General features: G+C 37.9%; 1 protein-coding gene and 1 long non-coding RNA gene across 2 annotated transcripts in view; one reads left to right on the top strand and one right to left on the bottom strand.

The window, feature by feature from the left end:
* LOC115220945 (alanyl-tRNA editing protein Aarsd1) overlaps positions 1-25,649 on the bottom strand; it is a 584,344-nt gene that overhangs the window by 36,352 nt on the left and 522,343 nt on the right. The window contains exons 9-12 of the mRNA XM_029791155.2: positions 24,901-24,967; positions 21,627-21,718; positions 13,111-13,165; positions 5,336-5,430 (exon numbers count right to left, since the gene is read on the bottom strand). Of these exons, the coding sequence (XP_029647015.1) occupies positions 5,336-5,430; positions 13,111-13,165; positions 21,627-21,718; positions 24,901-24,967 (309 nt within the window). The remainder of the gene's footprint in view (positions 1-5,335; positions 5,431-13,110; positions 13,166-21,626; positions 21,719-24,900; positions 24,968-25,649) is intronic.
* LOC118766767 lies at positions 14,160-24,836 on the top strand. The gene is made up of 3 exons (XR_005002681.1): positions 14,160-14,299; positions 22,707-22,712; positions 24,827-24,836. It is a non-coding gene; the product is annotated as an uncharacterized LOC118766767 (long non-coding RNA).

Here is a 25,649-nt window from a genome sequence, read left to right as displayed (position 1 = left end):
TCACCATCATCATCATTTAACGTCTGCTTCCCATGTTGGCATGAGTTAGATGGTTTGACAGGAGCTGGCCAGGCAAAAGACACCATCAGACTTCTGTGAACATGTATCCTAAAACTGCCAAACCCTGCAGAGTGGACTGAGTGCTTTTTATGTGGCACCAACACAGGCACGATCAGTTTTAGCATGGTTTTTACAGCTGGATGCCCTTCAAAATTGCCAACCACTTTACATATATGATGGGCTTCCCTATAGTTTTTCTGTTAACTAAATTCACTCACAAGGCGTTGGTCAGTCTGGAGTTTTAGCAGAAGACACTTACACAGCATGTCACACAGTGAAACTGGTTTTATGTAACTTTCTTATTCCTTTACTAGTTTGAATCATTGGATTGCAGTCATACTAGAAACCATTGAGGGTTTTAGGCAATATTGTTGACATTCAATCAAACAAATACCCTACATCATCACTTGCCATATTTTTAACATCTTAAGGCGGCAAGCTGGCAGAAATGTTAGCACGCCAGGTGAAATGCTTAACAGTATTTCATCTGTCTTTACGTTCTGAGTTAAAATTCCGCCAAGTTGACTCTGCCTTTCAGCCTTTCGGGGTCAATAAATTAAGTACCAGTTGTGTACTGGGGTCGATTTAATCGAATACCCCACCACACATACACACACACACACACACACACACACACACACACACTCTCCAAAAATTTTGTGCCTTGTGCCTAGAGTAGAAAAGAATATTTTTAACATCTTGCTTCTCTGGGCATCAACATGCATAATCCTTGATGTCTATCTGCTGTCTTTTGTAGAAGTCCACAAAATTATCCACCATATTTCCAAGAACAACTTTGGTGACCTTTTGAATTCAAGATCTCTACCACCCAACAATACATTTATAAAACCATAGTGCAGCATCCCATGACTTTCAGAAACAGTTCTTCATGCCCAGAATTATCAAAAGATGAAATAAACTCCCCATGCGAGTTGTTAGCTGTCAGGACATTGCATCCTTCAAAAAACTCCATCCTTCTTGAAATTTGCTAACTCTACTCCTGACATGCCTATCCATCCTTACAACCTTGACTACTCATTTCTCTGTTTTTTTTATATTTTATCCAGTATACTGTGTGTGTGTGTGTGAAGGTGCATTGCCTAGTGGCTAGGGTGTTTGGCTCATGATCTTACGATTGTGAGTTCAATTCATGGCGACACATTGTGCCCTTGAGCAAGACACTTTATTTCACGTTGCTCCAGTTCACTCAACTGGCAAAAATGAGTAGTACCTATATTTCAAATGGCCAGCCTTGTCACACTCTGTGTCATGCTCAACCTCCCTGAGAATTACATTAAGGGTAAGAGTGTCTGTGGAGTGTTCAGCCTGTTGCACATTAATTTCCCAAGCTGGCTGTTCCATTGATTGGATCAACTGGTAACCAACGGCATGCCACTATGTATGTAACCTTGACTATCTTTGCTGTCTTTCTTTACTTGACTTATGGTTACTTTCTTTCCCAATTTGTACCCTTTTCCAATGAGTTGTAGTGCAGTTGAGCACTTTATACAATAATCTCATTATTATTATTATAGGCGCAGGAGTGGCTGTGTGGTAAGTAGCTTGCTTACCAACCACATGGTTCTGGGTTCAGTCCCACTGCATGGCACCTTGGGTAAGTGTCTTCTACTATAGCCTCGGGCTGACCAAAACCTTGTGAGTGGATTTGGTAGATGGAAACTGAAAGAAGCCCATTGTATATATGTATGTATATATATATATAATATAAGAGAGTAACCACTATGTGGTCGACTCTAGTACTAAAAATAGATCCGCTAGGTTTCAGCCACAAAGAATTGTTTCCGATGAAAGTTAGCATGACTACTAGCATGCTAAGTTAGCACGACTACTAGCATGCTAAGTTAGCACGACTACTAGCGTGCTAACTAGTAGTCATGCTAACTTTCATCGGAAACAATTCTTTGTGGCTGAAACCTAGCGGATCTATTTTTAGTGCTAGAGTCGACCACATAGTGGTTACTATCTTATATTTATATATAAAATTTATTGAATTCCGGGTTTTTATGCACTAAGCCACTTGGTGTTAAATGGATATACTATTAAATTAGTATCTAATTCTCTCACCCTTATTAGTTGATTGTATGTATATATATATATATATATATATATATATATATACATATGTTTGTGTGTCTGTGTTTGTCCCCCCCAACATCGCTTGACAACTGATGCTGGTGGTGTTTACGTCCTCGTAACCTAGCGGTTGGGCAAAAAAAATCGATAGAATAAGTACTAGGCTTACAAAGAACAAGTCCTGGGGTCGATTTGCTCAACTAAAGGCAATGCTCCAGCATGGCCGCAATAAAATGACTGAAACAAGTAAAAGAGTAAAAGAAAGTATATAAGGCAGCAAGCTGGTAGAATTGTTTGGACCTTTGTGGAATTTCATCTGCCTAAGTTCTGAGTTCAAATTCTGCTGAAGTCAACTTTGTTTTTCATCCTTTCGGGGTCAATAAAATAAGTACTGGGGTCAATTTAATTGACTTAGGCCCCTCCTCTGAAAATTGCTGGTCTTTGAGCTGGCAGAATCCTTAGTATGCCAAATGCCAAGACAAGGCACTTAGCATCTGGAATGTTGTCAAGCAGCTACAGTCCTCTACTAATAAGCAGTGCGGCCAGTGGAAGTTCTGCATCTGTCAGGCAACTTTGGCAAAAGAGGTTGTGTGGTAGACCAGAAAAGAAGGGTTGAAGACAGCACCTTCTTTTTGGCCAAGCCCTCATCAAAATTTTCAAATTTCCCTTGGAAAAGAAAATGAGCGTGGTGTTGGAAGTAGTGCCTTCCAGCAAATTTGTAGAAAAGTGGATGGGAGTGGCAATCATAGTTCAAATGAATGGACCTGCTGTGAGCATGTTCCTGTAGACTGAAAGAAGGATCAGTCTTCACAATAGAAATGGCTGGCAAATGATAAAAGCTGTTTGACTTAAACCTCAGTTCACAGATATTAAATAAGCATATGCTGGGCAGTTTCATTACTCTGTGCACACCTGAGAAAGCTTGGTTGTGAGAAAGCAGCTCTATCATGGCCATACCTGTTGAGTTTATTCCACACATAATGATCCCCAGTAATCAGGCCCAAAGATTTTTGAAAATCATAATCCTGAACATGAAAATCCAACAGCAAGGTTACTGAAACTTGACTGAACAATGCTTAAAGTTATTTTCAAACCATCGTCTCTCACACCTTTTTTCTAACGACAGAATACAAAGGATGACATTCCACTGACAGCATTATTCAGCTAGTAGAATGTCATGAGTACCTGGCAGAGTTCTAGGAGTGGACACCCAACCCGTCTGTGTTTCACTGAGGACTGAAACTCATTCAAAGAAAGATAAGTTGTGGAAAGCTCATTGTCATCCAAGAATCTCTATAAATGCTGCAGTCTCAGTGCATTCCTGTGCATCATCAATCACAGCATCTTGACATTTCCATGGAGTGGATGCTGGCCATAGATAGTGTTGTGGCAAACACCCCTAAGTGAGAAGTGGGCTGTTCCACTACTGATAAATAGTGGACAGACACAGCGAGGTCTGATGTTTGGGCCAGTCACACAGACAATGAAATATATCGTCATAATGCAGGACATATCAGACAGACTTTCTGATTAGCCGGGTCTGTCACTTTCTAAAGCCACAGAAGAGAATATTCCAATCTGGTTGGCTGTTTCCTGAAACCAGGCACAGCAACCAAATAACAGTATACCATTGAAGTGCTTTAAATGGCAATCCTGTTCTTTCTGGAAACATTTCCTCTCAGCTCATTTCTGAATGAGGTTAGACTTTCCACCCCTTACATGCAACCTTTTTCAAATTGTTATCCAAATGGAGGTTTTACCTGTTAACATTTAAACCAGCCATATCCAACCCAAATATTCTACCTGTTTCATGTTCAAAGTATCTAGATCCAGCTTCCATGCCTGCCCTACAATATCATTCTAAAAATAAACAATCACGTCATCAGAATCACAAAGCTACAAGATAATGCATGATTAATTCAAAACAATGTGAATAAATAAGATCTAACAGATTAACCTCAATGCTAAAGGGTTAAACTGAACCAGTTTCCAAGCACTCAAACCAGATCACCAGTCCAACCAGAAAAGCTCTCTCTAGATTCTCAACTGTTAGAACTATCACTCAAGAAATGAAACATACAAAAGAGAGAAGACCTACAGAAGAGATGAGACTTACAGAAGAGATGAGACATACATGGTCTGATCAATAAGTATCCGGACTGTTGTCATAGTAACAAAGCTAAAGTACACAGAGTGAAGCCACTTAGCACAGATTGACCTTGAACTATGCTTTGTATGTGCACTAAGTTTTAACATTCTAGCTCTCTTCCACTGTTTACAACTGCTTTGTAGGAAGGTCTTCCAAAATTTTTCATCGTTCTTGACACAATCAAGGAGATTTTGTACAATTGAAACCCGAGTATCCTTTTGGTCAGCTGAAAGCAGTTTTGGCACAAACTTGGCAGATACATGTCTCATACCCAAATCCTCAGTGATAATGGACTGAACTGAACCATAACTAATCTGCACATCTTCTGATAACTCACGGATGGTGATTCGATGATTTCCCCTCACAGCTGCATGCACATCTGTGAGGTTTTTGTCAGTTCTACTGGTTGCGGGTCTCCCAGAACATTCGTCAATATTGACATTTTTTCAGCCATCTTGGAAGTGTCTGGACCACTCGTACATTTGTGTGCAGCTCATACACTCCTCTCCATACACTTTCTGCAATTCTGTGCAGGACTCTGAGCAGGTATTGCCATGACAACTTTCTCTGTCTGCCATGGTCAATGCAATGGTCACACGCAACACACCTTCCTTTCAAGCACTGCTATAAACAGCAGAAGTGAGCTAGAATGTTAAAACAGTGCACATACACAGCAAATTTGAAGGTCAATCTGCCAAGTGGTTTCACTCTGCGTGTTTTAGCTTCATTACTATGGCAACAGTCTGATACTTATTAATCAGACCTCATACAGAAGAGATGAGACAAGGTTTCCTTAACAAACAAAACAGATGGATTAAAATGGTTTGACTAGGTAGCCATTTTAGTTTGATCACAGATCCAAATTCTGAAGAGGGGACTGAAACCGGCTGCATTTGGAACAGCAGCCAATCAACAGCAATGGTCGATCCTATTGAATGCTTTAGAGTGATCTAAATTGATCAAGTGCCACAATAATAATGATTTCTAACATTAAATAATGACTTCGGTAATAATAAATCAAACTATTCCAACCTTGGTCCTACATCTGCCACCAGATCTTCTTTGCCAACCAACATGAATAAACCTGAGCCTTTGTCATCTCCACCTGTCAGGAAAAGTGTCACCTCCTTCAAAACAAAAGACAAAAAAAAAAAAAAGAATAAAAATAGAAAACAATAAATATATAAAAAATAAACAGGTTAACAAATGTCTTTTGAGCTCAGAAAAAAAACAAAAACCAAAAACCAAAAAAATAAAAAAGAAAGAATTAAAAGCAACAAAAATAAAACAGGTACCAAAATAAAACGGAATAGAACAGCAACAACAACAATGAATCCCTTAGCGCCACCTTCCCTGCCCCCCACCCCACCCCCATCACCCATTTGCACAAATGCCTTTTATTGTTTGACATCTCTTTCATTTTTCATTAGCAAAATTCCACCCATACCTTTAAAATTAAAGGGAATAAACAACAACGGCAAAATTCTATGACTTCTTTCATTCACCCCCCGCCACCCCCCGTCTCTCTCTCTCTCTCTTGTAATCACAATCATCATCGTCATCACCATCATTTTCAGCATCATCATCGTCATCATAATCTCTATCAACATTGCTGTTGATATTTCTAATATTTATATTATTATTATTATTATTTATTCACATTGTATTTGCTATTTTTATTATCACATCATCATCATCATCATCGTTATTATTATTTCTTCTACCACCAGTCCTCTTCATATTACTACTACTACTACCACTACTAATACTACTACTTTTTTTTTTTGGTATTCTTCAGAATCATACTCTATTACATTGTTGTTGCTTTGTTGCCCTTGTGGTGATTAAAGAAATTATCACCATCACCATCATCATCATCATCCTCCTCATCATTATTATTATTATTTGTTGTTGTTATTCTTAACCTTCTACTCCAACAGCCATCTCCCCCACTGCCGCCACAACCATCACCACCACCACCATCACAATAACAACAACAACAACAGCTGCAACAACAATTCCATTTTAACATTAATTGCTTTCTTTAGTTTTAAAGGAAATGAGATTCCGTTGAAGATTGTCACATGAATGTGGATTGGCAGAATTGGTGAAAAAGGCTTGGTTCTCCAAGACAAAGACAAAAGAATTATTGCAAAAACCTGAATAGAAATCCAAATTTCTAATTCAAAATGAAAAGCCATGTTGGAATAACGAAAGAAAGAAAGGAAAGCAAAAATGAATAAAAAAAAACAAAAGAAAAAGAGAAAAACAGAAGGTGATTACTAAAGCAACACAAAATACTATTTTTATGAAGAAATTTGCAAATATGGGAATAATCATAATGGTGGAGTTGGTGCGTGGGCGGGTATGGTGGTGTGAGGTGGGGAGTGAAGACAATGTTGATGATGATTACGATCCTCTTCAGCATCATTATTATAGTCATCGTCACCATCATCATCATTAGCAACAGCATCATAATCATTGTGAAGATGATGGTGCTGATGAGGTGGGTGCCTTTGATAGTGATGTGTGTGTGTGTGTGTGCATCTTTTGTCATTTCCTTGTTTCAGTCATTGGACTCAGGCCATGCTGGAGCATCACCTTGCAGGGTTTAGTCAAACAAACCAACCAAATTAGAAATTTGGATTCCTTTAAGTTTGCTACTTGTTCTGTCGGTCTCTTTTGCTGATCCACTAAGTCATCATGTGTCACAGTGGAGGACAAACACATACACAAAGATACATACAGACACAGATACATATATGCATACACACACATGCACACAAACAGCTGCATTATATGTTTTGTTTGTGTTTGAGTATGTGTACATAATGGTGGAGGCTCAGAGATTTCGTCACCAAACTTGGTCCCTGGGGTTGTGGATTCATAAGTTTGTGCACATATGTATTTTTTATGTGCATCATGTGATGTCATGAATATATGCAATGCACATACATCTGCGTAATGAGGGAATCTAGAATAAGTTATGGGGGAATGTGTCGTTTATGCATAATGCTCATATAATGCATATAATCAATATCCAGAAAAGAACTTATCCAGGTCAGAGGGGTAATGAAGTGGTGGGGTGGGTGGGGGGTATGCTTAAAATTCCCAAGAATGAATTGTTGCTTGTGCATGCAGTGGGAGAAGGTTTCCTCTTTAATGTTCAAAACATTCACTGTTGATGTTATGATATTTAGTGATGCATATTTTTAGTTATGATATTTAGTTGATGTCATGATATTTAGTAATGTAGAGCTTGCATTTGCTGCCCATCCTCCTGTATTTGCTAGCTTTAGCTATAATGCTCCAGTTTATATGGAGGTTGTTAACGATCCTCTCTTTAAGTGTCCATACCATATTGGATAAAGATGTATGTCGTTTTATTTTTATCTCTGGATGAAGCCAAATATTTATCCACCAATGCAGTGTTGTGCACTCGTTCTCACTGTTCAATATTAGCATGTGTGTGTGTGTGCACACACATCTAACAGGCTTCTTTCAGTTTCCATCTACCAAATCCTTTCACAGGGCTTTCATCAGCTCAGGGTTATAAGAGAAAACATTAGCCCAAGAAGCTGTGCCTAGGACTGAACCTGAAATCACATGGTTGTGAAGAGAACTTAAGCAAACAGCCATGCTTAAGAATTTATTTTCTATAGGATTTTTATTTTGTGTAGAAAAATTTTGGACTATGTTGTCATCTGATGAATGTTTGACTTCTGTGAAAATGAATAGAATCTATGAAGAGAAGGAATATCAAGATTTATAAAATGAAGCAGCAAAATTGCAGAATTCTACTATGAGTTTGTTGTTTAACCCCAATTCAACCCTGATTGAGATGGATTTATGATTAAACACATTCCAACCATGATAATTTCCATTATTTTTATTCTATCATACACTATCAAGGAATATATTATCTTAAGTTGCCCCACTGCCTTTTTATTATTTTTTTGTTCTAAGATGGCGGGATAGGATTTAAACGAAATTAGATCTGCTTCCCGCATCTAGTGAATGAGATTAAAGCCCTGATAGGATGATCTAACAGATGGCTGAAGACATGTCCATACCAATGCACATAGTGGATAGCTATGAGCTGGATGTGATTAAGGAAGATCTCCAGAAGCTTGACATCACCTAGGAGTAAGCAGAGGGGCTGGCACAGTGGAGAGCACTAGTGGACCTGGTCAGCTCTACGAATGATGATGCCTCTGGGACTACTAAACTTGGATAACCCCAACCCCCATCAAGCAATGGCAAAAAGCAGAAGCTGTATATGGCAGGTAAAGCAATTGCACAGAGGTTCTTCTATTACTTAAGAGAATGAAGATGGCGAGCTGGCTGAATCATTAAGACTTCAGACAAAAAACTTAGCAGCATTCCTTCCATACATTCTAAGTTCAAATGCTGCCCAGATTGATCTGCCTTTCATCCTTTTGGGATCAAGAAACAAACTATCAGTTAAGCACTGGAGGTTCATGTAATCAACTAGTCCTCTCTCACAAAATTTCAAGCCTTGTTCCTATAACAGAAATGTCTTACTTCCCTGGGCATGGACACATTGAAACTCCGACGTCTGGCAGCTGACTTGGCAGACACCCATAAAATTATCAACCATCGTACAAACAATAACTCTGAGCACCTTTTCAAACTCCACCCATCTAACACCCGTGGACATATTTACAAAGTAAGAAAACAGCACAGCTCCCATGACTTCAGGAAACATTTTTTCACGCTGAGGGTTGCTGAAGCATGGAACAAACTGCCGGCATCAGTTGTTAGTTGTCGGAGCACTGCATCCTTCAAAACTTCCATGCTTCCTGAGATTCACCAACACTACACTTGATTTTCTCCCCTCCATACACACACAAGCATGTATCTGACTCATACATTGTTCGCTTTCCAGACATTTCTACATTACTGCATGTACTTTATATGCACTTTCTGACAAGTTGTGGTGCACCTGAGCACTGTATACAATTAATTTCATTATTATTATTATATATAAAGAAGTATTTTAGAGAAGAAGCTGATAAAGGTATATTAGTCCTGACAACAGTTATCTCCCTTAATTACATGAGAAATATATAACTGTTTCAAGGACAGACATTGCTATTGTAGCCACAATTATATGTTTGTGTTAGGCTGAAAACAGTAAATAACATGAAATAGGAATTGGTTAAGCAGAAACTATGGATAAGGCCATTAGTTGCATTGTTCTGTAATCCAAAGATCCGGCTATATCATATATTCTGTCATGGTGATTTGGCATGAAGATTAAGTTAAAGACATCTGAGATATACTCAACCACTTATAATTTTTTCATTTGTTTCAGTCAGACTGCAGCCACGCTGGGGCACTACTCAGAAGGGTTTAATCAAATAATCCACTCCCCATACTTATTTAAAGTTTGGTATTCTATCACTCTCTTTTGCTGAACAGCTAAGTTACTGAAGCATAAATAAGTTAACATCAGTTGTGAAGCAGTGTGGGGTAGGGAACATACATAAAGACATAGATGTGTGTGTGTGAAGATGCGGTACTCTCTCCCTTTGCTTTAACCTCTTCAATCTTTCTCCCTCCCCCTCCTCCTCTCTCTTCGCCGCGTGTCCCCCTCCTCCTTCCCTCTTCCTTGCTATAAAACAAAATTCCTTTACACGTGGTTACCACTATTGAAAAGACTGCCTCCACGCGCTGCTGACTACTACACTTTCGTCCTTGCCAGCAAAAAGGCTTCTTCGTTCGTCCCCTTGTGTGGTTAATTTCTGTATAGTATTCTTGTTATTTCTCGTTTTGTAACTAATTGTACTTTTTGTACATGTATTTTATTTTTGCAGTTTTATTGTTTGTCTATGCCAGAAAAGGCTTTTTCGTTCGTCCTCTTGTGTTTGTTTTTGTACTTGTATTTTAATTTTGCAGTCTTATTGTTACGTCTTGTTTGTGTTCGTACTCATTGTGCCCCGCTGCTTGAAATTTTATTTTAATTCTCTCGCAGGAAGGCCTATTGGATTAGTGTTCTGTTATGCCTTCGAAACATGCCTGACTCCTCTAGCGACAGCTGATGACGGGGGTTTTGTCCTTGTGTAACCTGTCCTGTATTGGTTTTCGTTTTCCGTTTTCTTGTTTTTTGTTTTTTGGTTTTTCTTTTTGTTTCTACGTCTTATTGTGATGTCCTGTACTTCCGTATAATTATTTATATATGCATGTATATATACATGTAGATGTAGGTACGTACATATATGTTTGTATGTATGCATATATTTTTATTTATCTCCTATATATATATATATATATATATAGTTGTTGAGACTCCCTTCAGTCACGAATGACCATGGGATTGCACCTAGAAAGTTACCCTCCCAGGCACAAGTCCGGGCAAGGTTGTTTATGGAAGACCAGCATTCGCCCATGCATATTGACCTCCCCTCTCCATGCCACCAGTGTTATCCAAGGGAAAAGCAAAGGCTGATACAGCTTGGCACCTGTGATGTCACAACTCATTTCTACAGCTGAGTGAACAGGAGCAATGTGAAATGAAGTGTCTTGCTCAAGAATACAATGCATTGCCTGATCCGGGAATCAAACCTACAATCTTACCCTTTACCTTTCCCTTGGATAACATCAGTGGCATGGAGAGGGGAGGCTGGTATTCACGGGCAACTGGTGGTCTTCCATAAACAACCTTGTCTGGACTTGTGCCTCAGACGGTAACTTTCTAGGTGCAATCTCATGGTCATTCATGACTGAAGCAGGGGGGAGGGTCTTTACCAGTATTAATGATGAGCAGTTTTAGTTGATCCACTGAGCTACTGGCTCATACAAATAACCGAGTATTCTAAATATGCGTGTACCCTTAACAAAATTCTTAGGGAGCATCTATGTGAGACAGCGTATGCCAAAGTCACCCCTTTACATTACAGATACAATCCATCTGATACCGACACAAGAGCTATGACAGTGGAATATACAATCCTGGTAGGGCCTTGAATGCTTGACAAGTCAAAGGAAAGAAGCTAGACTAACATGGTCCCCTTCTCCCCAGATGTAAAAATGGGTTTATTTGGGGCCAACACCCTTGTTCCACCATCTAGAAAAAAGCGAAGTTAGAGGAACATCGATGATAATGCAAAACCAACAAGACTAGGAATAAGAAACAGAACAGACAGCCCAGGATTGAGAAGAGTGAAGAAAAGTCATCAATAGCCCATGCTACAGCAAGAGTGAAGGAGCTTAAGTATTTAAGTGCAATCCATCCGACAGACTTTTAAACAGTTTCTTATCTATCTGCTTTCACTCAACCCAAGGCCACGATTAAAAAAAAAATACTTAAGATGCCATACTGTGGGATTGAACCCAGGAACTTGTAAGAGAGAAACAAGCTTCTGAATCATTTAACCTTGCAGCTTCCATGATAATGTAGTTCTAAATAAACCGTCATTCATCCTTCCCTACCCCTTCCACAAAACAATGGCTGAGAAGGCCATGGCCAAAATATCTTTGATCATAGGTTTACTCAATCATAGTTAATGACCAACCTGGGGTTAAACAAAAACAGGCACAATCACCACCACTTCCACTTCTTTCTTATATTTCTCAGTGGAGACATAAGCCATCATATTCCAGCACTGTGTTTCATACATAATGTATAACCTGAGTGGCCAGGGTAAGTGCTATTATTTCTAGCACAAGTTTGCAACAGTCTTATCTATTATGCCATGGTTACTTGTAGATAGATCTATATGAGCACATAAACTCATACGGACATACATGCATTCATACACACATGTACGCACTCACACGGAGACAGTTATGTAAACATATAAACATAGAAATAAGTCAATAAAACAGAGAATATAACCATTGAACCATAGCTTAGATACAAACACAGAAGTTAGGGTTAACAGTCTGTGAACGCATAATATTCTAGTTATAACTCATACTAAATATGCATACATACAAGGACATATACACACACATACATATATATATATATATATATATATATACATGAATACGCAGATATGTATGAATGTTTGCATATGAATATAAGTATGTATGTAGTATATATATACATGTGTGGACACACGTATTTGTGTCCATATATAATTAGAAAGAAGAATGATTCATACATACATAAAACATATTATACATATCTGCACATATCATCATCATCATCATCATTTAGCGTCCGCTTTCCATGCTAGCATGGGTTGGACGGTTCAACTGGGGTCTGTGAAGCCGGAAGGCCGCATCAGGCCCAGTCTGATCTGGCAGTGTTTCTACGGCTGGATGCCCTTCCTAACGCCAACCACTACGTGAGTGTAGTGGGTGCTTTTTACATGCCACCCGCACAGGTGCCAGACAGAGCTGGCAATACAAAAATACACCGCTGTTGACGCTGAAATTCCTATGAAGGAGCCATGGATCTAGGTTAGAAACCAGCTCTTTCTCTATTAGCAAGAAATAAAACTGAACAATGATATACATACATAGTGCCTGGTGTCCCCTTATCAGACAGATAGTCATGATGGGTATACTGGGCTTCATGGGTGCACTTGGCTTGATGGGTCCTTTTTAAGCAGAGCACATCACCAGTGAAGTACTAATATGTTTGGGTTTAAGAGGAATCCGATGTAGTGTGCAAAAGATAAGACTGCACTGGTTGTGGACTTGTAATGCTTATGGATGAGGATAAAGAAGAGCTAATTGTTTAAAGTGAATGGAGTTTGTGGAAGCAGGAGACCTAGAAATGGAAGTAACCATTTCGATGAAGATTATTTAAATAACTTTTCAAATCTACTTACCTGGTTACTCATCTCTCGACATAAAAAATTCATGAAGTCCATATCTGCTTCCTTCCTGTGGACAAAAGAAGGAATCTAGTGAAAGAAGCATTCAAGACAGATATCATATTATGTTCTTCTCTCTCTTTCTTACAGACACAATTTGGTTTCTTGGTTCACATCTGTTCCTTTACTGCACTTATACATGAACACCATGCTTCAATCTTTTACATGTTGTTTAATTAATCCAATGAGGGAGTCTGTACATGGTTGGTTAGGCTGCTGAATATAGCAACTAATCTCCCTCAAATCACATCCACACATAATGAGTCAAGTGGTTAGAGTGTTGGGTTTATTAAAGAAATCAAGATTATTGTTGTGTCTTGGGAGGGTCATCGCACAAAAAATAATAACACATGCACTGGTTCAAAATTACTTCTGTATTGCTAATCAGTTGGTTAGATATCTAACCAAGTAACTAATCGATCATTTGTTTAATGTTCTGGTTAAACAATCAACTAGTTGTTTGTTAGTCAAAGCATTTTCTGTACCGTTCATGATCTTTTCAGTGACTTAATGACTTCCCGGATCTTTTTGGTTTGAACGGCAGTTTTTAACATAGTTTCTAGGTAACTAAAAAATTTTTAACTTTGTATACTGGTAGAATGTGTTTATAAAACATCTTTTTCTCTTGGCTTTATTGAGAAAATTCTATAGTTTGTAAGATATTTGTTGTTCTTTTTCTTCAATTTCTGCAATTTCAACCAATCAAATACGTCTATTGAGGTAAAAAAACATTCTGTGCTGCATGAATATGTCCCTCGTTTAAGAAACACATTGGGTTTATTTACATTTGTGAAGAAAAAAAGATACCCTTCCCCCCACCCCTAACCCTAACTAACCCTAACCCTAAAATAAATTGAAATGCAATAGATCGATACTAGGGTCATAATTATGGGTGACAATTTCATATGACACCGCTAGAAAAAACTGCCGTTCAAACCGAAAAGATTCGACTTCCCCTTTCACTCCAAGGTCTGTTCTGAGTCTCAGAGCAAAGAAAAGAACGTTGACAAACAAACAACCAATTGGTTGTTTAACCTACAAATTAAACAAACGATTGATTAGTTAATTGGTTGGATACTTAACCATAGACTAACAATAAAGAAGTGGAATTGAACCAGTGCATGTGTGATTCTTATGATTATTGGTAAGGCAGCAATCTGGTAGAACCATCAGCATGCTGGGTAAAATGCTTAACAACATTTCATCAGTCTCTGTATTCTGATTTTAAATTCTGCCAGAGTCAACTTTACTATTCATTCTTTTAGGGGTGAATAAAATATGTTGAGCCCTAAACTTCCTTCCTTAAAATTGCTGGCCTTGTACCAACATTTGAGACCATTATTATGGTTATTGGCATAATGATTCTCCTAAGACACAACAAAATTTGCTTCAACACACAAATCCACATCAAGAATCTTGCAAACCAAATCCGAAAAAACGGAACATTATTGTTGTTATTGTTGTTGGTTTTGAAACAATAGTTAAGAAATCTGAAAGTAGTTTTCTTCCTAGATCAGTCTCAATTAAACAGATTTACAGGCAAAGGTATTCCAATCATGACCATCCCATCTTTCTGTTGGTGCACACAGTATAATGACTTCATCCATCCTACTGTAAGACAGCAGAGTAAGATTTTGGTTGCTACTTCTAGGAAATCAAGGGACCACATAGAGGATCCCTCACTGGCTCTTTAGTACTACAAAGGACCAAATGCATTGCAGTATTTAGTCTCCACCCACATTTTTTCCACCACTTATTTATTCATTTATTTATTTATATCCACCCCCACCCCCCGGGTGGGTCAATAAAAATTAGTACAGATCATATAATGGGAGCCCTTCTTCTTCAATTCAATTCATTGAACTGCTGTTTCTCTCAGAGGATTTATGGCCTTGAGCCAATGTAAAGAAACCATTAATATAACGAGGACTGATGCGGTCCTTAATTTATTTTACCTCATTAAGGAAAAAAAAAGGGAAATAAATACTTTCATTAAATCCCAAATCGAATTTTTCCAAATTCCCCAATTAAAAATGTATTAGAAAACTTACAATAAATATTTTATTATTATTCCTTTCCTTCTTTCTTTTCTCTCTCTTTCTCTCTCACTTTCTCTCTCTCTCTCTCCTCTTCCTTTTTTTTTGTTCAGTCTTTATACTTCTTTGTTTTAATCTTCAAATTTTTATGCAATTTCTCCATCTCCTTCCCTGCCCTCCCTATCCTAATCTAGTTAATAAGTCTTTCTTTCTTTTGGTCTTTTTTTTTCTTTCAGTCTTTTTTTCTTTCTGTTTATTTTTATTTCATTTTATTTTAAATATTCTTAAAACAACATTTATTCTGCTTTTTTGCATTTCGAATATAAAAAAAAAGAAGAGAAAAGAAAAGAAAAACAAAAAGCAAGAAACAAAAAAAATGGTAAAGAGAAAATATTTGAAATAAAATACATGCCTCTTATCATCCAAGGTCTCTTAAGTTAGAAAAAAAGAAGGCAAAGAAAAGGGAAGGAAAAAGGGCAGAAAAAATAAGGAGAGAAAAAAAACAAAAGAAAATGGAAAAAGAAAAAGAGAGGAAGAGAAAAAGAAAAGAAAAAAGGAAAGCAAGAAAAAAGAAAAAGAACAGAAGACAAATACAAAAGAATGGTAGGAAGGACATGAAGGGGAGGATGGAAAGGTGGAGAGAGGGGGAGAAAAAAGGAGGAGGAGGAAGAGAAGACTCTTTAAATTTATTGAAATGTCAAAGTGTGCTTTTTTTTTATCTTGTGTTCTGTTAAGAGGAGAAGAAAAATCATAACATTCTTAGACCCTCTGAGACATGATGGGAAGAAAGCAAGAAAGAAGGACACAATGGCACATGGATTTGTGATGAGCAGAAAGTAAACCGTCCTCAGACTGGACAGACCTGGTCCTAAAGCTTACCACTGAGTGGACACTCCAACAAGAGACACTCACGAGCTCCTGGTGGTGATTGCTAAACTGGACAATGGCTTTGGCCCTTTGGTATTCAAATTACTCCATCAAATGTGATGCTTATCTATTCACATTGTTTTGAATTATTCATGTGGGATCGTGACGATGATGTCCGCCTTCCATGTTAGCATAGGTTGGATGGTTTGACAGGAACCGGCCAGGCAGAAGCCTGCACCAGACTTCTGTGACTGTTTTGACAGGGTTTTACAGCTGGATGCCCTTCCTGACACCAAACACCCAGCAGAGTGGACTGAGTGCTTTGGATGTGGCACAAGCAGAGGTAAGGTTGGTTACAGGGACATAAACACACCAGCATTGGCTGTCAAGTGATGATGGAGGTGGGGTTGGACAAACACACACATGAATACATACATACACACACACACACACACACACACACACACACATATATATATATATATATACATGATAGGCTTTGTTCAGTTTCCATCTACCAAATCCACTCACAAGGCTTTGGATAGCCTGAGGCTATAGTAGAAGACACTTGCCCAAGGTACACACAGTGGGACTGAACCCAGGGCCATGTGGTTGGGAAGTAAGCTTCTTATCACACAACCATAATTACACACACACACATATATATATATATACATACACATGCACACAAAAGTTTCCACACAGCTTCTATCTACTAAGTCCACCTACAAGGCATTGGTCAACCATGAGCTATACGAGAAGAAGTCACTTACTTAAGGTGTATCCAGTGGGACAGAATCTGAAGCCATATGGTCACAAAGCAATGTTTGTACCACTTAATTATATGGCCATATCTGTGTCCACATTACATTTGTTTCCTTTTTGTTTTATTTTTCCATTTTATTTAACACATTTCCTTTGTTTTATCAAACAAATATTTATATTTATTGTATTTTTATTTTGTTTATTCTATTATATACATTTGTTTCATTTTATATATATATTTATTTTTTATACTCATTCTATTTTGTATTAAACTTTTTCTTAAATTTAGAAATTGTATTTATTTTAAATTTCATTTTATTCATTTATTTTATTCTGTGTTTGTTTATAAACACCAACAAATTGAATTTAGTTGAATTTGTTGAACAAAAAAAAACATAATGTTAATTTCTTTATAAGCCACCAGGGCCACATAAAAGATACAAAAGACAACAAAACAGAAAAATACAGAAAAGTTTTTGTACACACAATGAGGTAGCAAAAAACTTTAACAATAAAAAATTCAATAATTAGGGGAAGACCCAGGGGTTACCCACAAAAGCAGGGTTACCCTAACCACTTAGACAAGAGCCCTACACATTCAGTCTTCCTCCAGTGTAAAAATGCATGCTCAGAACAGGCCGGTTCACTTGACTCATTCTCACCACTCATATCTATCATCATCATCATCATCACCCTCGTTTAACGTCTGCTTTCCATGCTAGCATGGGTTGGATGATTTACTACAAATTCTCAAGGAGACAGCAGTTTCCTCTTTGCCTTCACTTTTATTTTCAAGTAAAACTTGGAAAAGTTGATGAGGGTTTGGCTAAAGAGGAAGGTGTCTTTCTTCAACCTTTTCACTCTGGCCCACCACTCAACCTCTTCTGCTAAGTCCACCAGGCAAATAAAGACTGCTCGTCCTTTCTAGCCAAAGTAAGGTAGGTTGTGAGATGATGTTCTTGATAGTCTCAGCTAATGGCTAGAGGCATCCTACATATGACGGCAGGTGTTCAACATAACTCCATGAGTCAGCAATGCTCAGGAACTGGATGAGTGCATGCAGAACAGTCATGTTGCTCTGCACACATCTTGGGTAGGCCTGGCTGCAGGCACTTCCATGTCTATAGGGTTTATCTCGAGCTGCTAATGTTTCCTGGTGCTACTGCAAAAGCAGAGCTTTCTGGGAATGATCCATGGGCCCTGACCCAAATGTCTACTGGGACACACCAGCCAGTTGGTTTTTGTTGATGTGTTGTGTCTTCCCAAGGACGTCATTGCTCACACCTGCCACTAACCCTCTACAAAATACCAAAGTGGAACTCCTACCAACCACATTAGCCAACTGGCAGAGGATTGGCAGCATTTGACAACATGCTAAATGCTAGGTGCCTTGACTTAGACTACTCTCGATCCAAAACTGCATCTCTATCAAGATGAACTTTGAAAAAGGCAGAGTTTGAGGAACAGCAACAACACCTGTTCTATTTCAAGAAAATGCAGCCTTTATCCATGTCAGCATGTCATCATTCACAGCATGCCCAGCCTTTTGTTCAGCAATGCTGCACTTGACCAGTGGAATGTGTCCCTTCCAGAGAAAGTAGAAGAGCATACACTCCACTTTGGTTAGACATAAACCAGGGCAAAGCAATGGTCAGGCAGTTATATATGACAGAGAGAATGTAAGCATTCACTACTTCTACCTGACCTTTCAGCAATAGCTTTCCCTAAGCCCAATTCTGGGTGAGATTGGCCATTTCATTCCATTTACACTTGGAGGCCACACCAAGCAATTTAACTGGATCATCTGTCCAGCACCACATGATGCTGTTGGACTGCATAGAGCCATCTCACCTGAGGCAGATATATAAATGTGCAAATGTGCAAATTTTTGAATGTGCAGATATATAAATGTGCAAATTTTTAAAGGACATGAGTGAAAGGAAAAGAAAAATGAAATTAAAAAATATTTATAATGATGAAAAAGAAAAAAAAGGGATTTTTAAGGAAAAAAATTAAGGTGCAAGTGTGGCTGTGTGGTAAGAAGCTTGCTTACCAACCACATGGTTCCATGTTCAGTACTACTACATGACACCTTGAGCAAGTATCTTCTACTATAGCCTTGGGCTGACCAAATCCTTGTGAGTGGATTTTGTAGATGCAAACTTTGGTGTGTGTGTGGCTTTATGTCAGCCCAACCACTTCTTGACAACAAGTGTTTTTGTGTTTTTGTCCACATAACTTAGTGGTTCAGAAAAAGAGACTAATAGAATAAGTACCAAGCTTTAAGAAACAAAAATATAATGGGGTCAATTCATTTGACTAATATTTTTTAGGGTGATGCCCAAGATAGCTGCAGCCTAATGACTGAAATAAGTAAAACATAAAGGAAAACACAGGTGTGCAAGATAACTAGAATCATGGAAGGGAAATCATTTGGAAAAATGAGATTAAAATATTCTTAAATTTAATTTTTTTTCACTTTCCAATAAGTCATATATATTACAAAATCTTTAATAGAGACTCAGTTAAAGTTAGCTATTCTTGCTATTATAATTTTGTTTGCACTCTTGACCATTTCACTTTAAAATGAACTCCCTGATATTGATAATACTGCTTTTTCACTTATCTGTAATTTCATTACTACAAATAATTGCCCTCTTAATGGCAAGTGCTTTTCAAAAGTGTTAGTTTATTCAGCTGAAGTACAGAAAGACAATAGCATTGTTTAAAATCTTACAATGGACTAACTATAAATAAATTTAAGATTTGCTTTTATCAATACATCCATTCCTACAAGCATTCAGAGAAGTTTATCAATGAATATTAGTTATTTTTCTCAAAAAAGAATCCTGTTTGACTATGCTGAAAATTAGATGGAGCATTCTAGAGTAAGTGGCATCATATAAACATGAATCATTCTGTTTAAACTTATATTGCAGACTACATTTAAACGAGAAGATTTCTCTATTATTTTATGATTTACGCAGGAGTGGCTGTGTGGTAAGTAGCTTGCTTACCAACCGCATGGTTCCAGGTTCAGTCCCGCTGTGTGGCACCTTGGGCAAGTGTCTTCTACTATAGCCTCGGGCCGACCAAAGCCTTGTGAGTGGATTTGGTAGACGGAAACTGAAAGAAGCCCGTCGTATATATGTATATGTATATATATATATATATATATGTGTGTGTGTGTGTGTGCGTGTGTGTTTGTGTTTGTCCCCCTAGCATTGCTTGACAACCGATGCTGGTGTGTTTATGTCCCCGTCACTTAGCGGTTCGGCAAAAGAGACTGATAGAATAAGTACTGGGCTTACAAAGAATAAGTCCCAGGGTTGAGTTGCTCGACTAAAGGTGGTGCTCCAGCATGGCTGCAGTCAAATGACTGAAACAAGTAAAAGAGTAAAAGAGAGTAAAGAGAGTTAAAATAAAAGATCCACATAGCCAACTTCTGAAGGACTTGTCTCAAAATATTTACTTTCCAACTGCTACCTTCTCAGTAGATAACTCCTTCAATTTGTCTTGAAGTAATTAGATCTTTCCTACTTTTATTTCAATCCCATTCTTGCCTCCTGAGTTGAAGAATCTTAATGTATTTCCTTTTTACATTTCTATTTCTCTTCTCATCTTTCTCCTTCTCTTTTCTTCTCATCTGGCAAATCACCCTCCTCATCTTTCCTCTTTTATTTTGTAATCAATGATTAACCGGTCATCTAGTATGTGTGTGTTGGTTCACTGTTGGTTTAGTTTACATTTTAAAAGATGTTAAAATGAAAATTGTTTTTAATGTAGATTGTAAAAGAATGTAAAATGAGTATCGTTTTGGTGTAGATTTAGAAAACCAAAATAACCAGAATTCTTGAATGTAAAATATTTCAAAATTAGGTTTAGGTCCATGGGGTACCCAAGTATCTCTTTTATAGCAAGATATCTATTTCTATCCCTCTATTACACTTTAATCTCTCAACTGGCACAAAACTACCTCCCTCAATATTACTCCACCTCTCAGTTGTGGGGATCTTTGTCTTACAACTTACTATGTAACCCAACTGGTGCTGGTGCCACATAAAAAACCACCCAGTACACTCTGTGACATGGTTGGCACCAGGAAGGACATTCAGCTTTAGAAGCCATGCCAAAGTAGTCACTGGAACCTGGTGCAGTTCTCTGGCTTGCCAGCTTCTGTCGAACTGTCCAACCCATGCCAGCATGGAAAACAGAAATTAAATGATGATGATGATTTAGTGTGAATTTTGAATTACTTTAAAATAACAGTTGAACGAGTGCAAATTTAGCTTAGATTCAAATTTGGTGCAGGTTTTAATAATCAAATAAATGAAGTGTAATTAGAAGTAATAATAAAACAGTTTTTGAAAGTAAAATATTTGGAAATTAATGTTGATTTACGTCATATTTAGTACAATTTTCAAACGACTCTGAAATGGAAGTTGATTTAGTGTATGTTTAGTGCAGATTAAAGATAAAGAAGAAGAAAGAAACGGTAGATATTGAGTGTTTGAATAGATATAGGAGAGGAAAGTACACAAACATGCGTACACAAACGTGCATACCCACCCCTCTTCACACATATTGTAGAATGGTATTATAATAATTGTGTAAAGCCAGCAAGGATGAAGATAAGAGAAAGAAAAGACAGTAGCAGCTAACGAATGGGTCTTTGAGAATGAATTTTCTTTTTGTTTTTGTTATACACAGTAGGTTGCCATGACGACGGCATTTATCATTATTTATCGCTGATTTGACAGGTGAAGGATTTACTTCAAGAATAAAGTGTTAAAGTGACCTTACCGGTGCAGTACAAAAAGTGGCTCTTTTGGCTCCTGGGAATTGAAGTGTCTTATTTCCAAGGAAGCAATATCGTGAAGCAATGATGCAATACACTAGAAAATTGGAAAGAAAATTTAAAACAAAATAACAACAAAATAAAAATGAACATAAATCTAAAAAAAAAATTTAAAAAAAACACAAATAAATAAGCAGAATCAGAGAATCAGAAATTTTCGTATTTCAAAAATCTGAAATACTTATTTCATATTTGGTGACCTGTAAGAAATTTCTGGAGTGGAAGGCGGAGCTAAAATTTAAGTTTAATGAGAGAACATGTACAGGAAAACAATTATTTCATTTCAATCTTTAATGAGGTTAAACTGATTTAGTTTTTAATTGTAAATTTTAATTTCTTAATATGTTAGTACGTTTATATAACTACCACCACCACGACTATGTGTTCAAACATGTATATATGTATGAATAGACACACACAATATTTATGTACATTTCTCAACTTGCATCTATACATAAAATATTTAGATAAACGATATATAATAACTTGCATAGTACACTAACTCACATGTGGGTGTGTATCTAACCATCTGTCATGCTAATTTCACTCTAATACACTTACTTACCTACCACCCACTTTTTCTGTCCCTCCATCCTATTTTTGTCTCCCTCATTCACTTTGTACCTTGACCTCACATTACTCTCTCTCTCCCTCTTTCCAGATGGGGAAGCTGTGTATTCACCTCTTCAGCAAGACACTCGCTCCTCTCCTTCTATCATACTTTCATAGCATTCAATACTATATCACACTCAGTGGAGGCATTTTGTCTTGCAGGCGCTTGGTGAACTCGCCAATGTTAGTGCCACAAACAAAGCACCCAGAACATTCTTTGAAGCAGTTGACATTTCGAAGGGCATCAAGCCATAGAAACCATGCCAAAGCAGACACTGAGGCTCAGTGTGGCCTTCTCATTCCTCAGTTCATGTCAAACTAGCAAACCCATGCCAGTGTGGAAAAAGGGATGTGTAGCAGAATTGACTTACACTGTCATTATGTATGAGATGTTTTCATTATGGGTTATCTAGGCTTAAGTGGAGGTGCAATGGCCCAGTGGTTAGGGCAGTGGACTTGTGGTCATAGGATCAAGGTTTTGATTCCCAGACTGGGCATTGTGAGTGTTTATTGAGCAAAAACACTCAAAGCTCTGGCAGTGGGTGGTGGTGAACCCTGCTGTACTCTTTCACCACAACTTTCTCTCACTCTTTCTTCCTCTTTCTGTTGTACTCGTATTTCAAAGGGCCAGGCTTGTCACACTCTGTGTCATGCTGAATCTCCCCAAGAACTACATTAAGGGTTCACGTGTCTGTGGAATGCCCAACCACTTGCACATTAATTTCACATTAAATTAACTGGAACCCTCATCGTTGTAACTGACCAAGTGCCACAACGATCTAGGCTTAAATAGCTGAATATTGGCTCCACAACCCTTTTCATTCCAGCAGGTCACATGACCCCGTGATTAAACAAACTTGTTGTTTGTATTGGTCGGCTTCCAGCCGTCCGATCGTGTTGGCACAACAGTTCATTTTCCATTACACGGGAAATTAATCACCAGCTCCTGAGAGCCTAGTATTCTCTATAAAGACAGCAGTTCTTGAGTGCTCTAGGTCTTTGGCACATGTCACTGACCACACACAACTATACCAGACACCTGCCTACATCGTTGCTGTATGAAGACCACATGAGCAACAGATCAACAGCTGCCTCTACACACCACCAAACAACAGTACGTCAACTTTGTCTACAAGATGAACAATCCAGCCTAACCACAAAGTCTCTCACACATCTTGGTTGTAAGCTGTTATGTTATTTTATTTCATGTATGGCAATTGTTGGATTTTATAATGGAGAATAAATTGTCACTTACCAGTTCCTTTCATCTCAAGTCATATATCAGTTTAGCCATTTCTTTATTACCCATCTCCATTACAGATGTTAAATGATGGTGAAGTGATAAAGAGATATATTCTTTTATTCTTTTACTTGTTTCAGCCATTTGACTGTGGCCATGCTGGTGTACCACCTTAAAGGGTCTTAGTTGAAGAAATTGACCCTCAGGACTTGCTTTCTGTAAACCTAGTACTTATTCTATTGGTCTTTTTGCCAAACTGCTATGTTACGGGGACCTAAGTACACCACCATCGGTTGTCAAGCAATGGGGGGGGGGCAAAGACAGATAGATACACACAAATATATACATATATATACGTGAGTGTGTGTATCATTGGTGATTTTCTTCCTCTGTCTTCCTTTCCTTTGGACTTTCTTCTATTTCTGAAGAAGAGCTATGCACGAAACGTTAAATCCTGTTTCCTTCCTTTCCTGAGCATCTGATAATACAGTACTTGATCCACGTCCTCACATTATTGTTTTTTCTTGTTTGTTCTTCTATAGCTGAAGACACTTGCCCAAGGTGCCATGCAGTGGGACTGAACTCGAGACCATGTGGTTGGGAAGCAAGCTTCTTACCACACAGCCATACCTGCACCTCTATATATAACACCCCTTCAATCATGAATAACTATGGGAGTGCATCTAGAAATAGGAGTTAAATGCCTTTTCTACTACCATAAAGATCTCCCAGACAGTGACACACTTTTTTACGTAGGCAGAAAGAAAAAATAACGAATCCACATGACTCAGATTAGCTACATACGCATTTCAAGATTAAAGTATATATATATATATATATATATATATATTTATATATAGACAGGCTTCTATCAGTTTCTGTCTACCAAATCCACTCACAATGGCTTTGATTGGCCCGAGGCTATAGTAGAAGACATGCAGTGGTACTGAACCTGGAACCATGTGGTTGGGAAGCAAGCTGTGCATGTACTTTTGCCTTCCATTAATATCCTTCATTACTTGACAAATTGTTGCTTTTTATTCCCTTTTTTACCCCTTTCTGATGAGTTATTGAGCACCTGAGAACTCTGTGTAATAAGTTCATTATTAATATATAGTTTGGAAAGGTGGCCAACTAGCAGAATGTTTTGCATGATGGGCAAAATGCTTGCCAACAGTGCATCTGTTTTTACATTCTGAGTTCAAGTTCTGCCAAGTTCGACTTTGTCTTTCATTCATTCAGGGTCGATAAATTAAGCACCAGTGAAACACTGGAGTCAATGTAATCAACTAGTGCCCTCCCCAGAAATTTCAGGCCTTTAGTAGAAAGGATTATTGTGCAATTCAAGAAGTGGAAGTGTCTGTTACCTTCTGGGAGGACTTTGATGTCTTGATCAACTTCTCTGCAAGTTCTGCATGTTGCTCCAATGGGCTACTGAAAATAGAGACAAAACAGCTTCATTAACCCATTCCTGTCGATCATCCATTTAAACTGACCCTTAATTTATAAGGGTATAAAACAAACACTTGATACAAATTATGATTTGTGTATGATCTGTATGAAAGAATGAAACATGTTCGCAACACATATGCAGTCTGCTTGAACAAACGCTTAATCCATAACTTGTAACAACCACAGTTGTGCAACATGGCAGGTACAAGCTGGATGTGCAATTTCATTCACTAGAAAAATTTCAGCACAAATGAGTTTAAGAGGTCACATTTATTGGTTTGGTTTCCCATATACAATTGTTTTCTCTAGTGCTCCACTTAATACTAAAGGTCTTCACCAGAACTTTTCAAAGGAAGTGATGGGGAAAGATAGTAGTGTACTGGTTTACATCAAATCCTAATGTAACATTTTTTGTATTCAGGAATGAAATCCTTACATTTTATATCTTTTAACTTTTACTTGTTTCAGTTATTTGACTGTGGTCATGCTGGGGCACTGCCTTGAAGGGTTTTAGTCAAATAAATCGACCTCAGGACTTAATCTTTTTAAGCCTAGTACTTATTCTATCAGTCAGTTTTGCCAAACTGCTAAGTTACGGGAACATAAACACACCAGTTGTCAAGTGGTGGTGGAGGGACAAACACAGATACTAACACACACACAC

The sequence above is a fragment of the Octopus sinensis genome, linkage group LG17 (genome assembly GCF_006345805.1).
Source record: "Octopus sinensis linkage group LG17, ASM634580v1, whole genome shotgun sequence".
Classification (NCBI taxonomy): Eukaryota; Metazoa; Mollusca; class Cephalopoda; order Octopoda; family Octopodidae; genus Octopus; species Octopus sinensis.
This window is presented reverse-complemented; position numbering and strand designations above follow the sequence as displayed.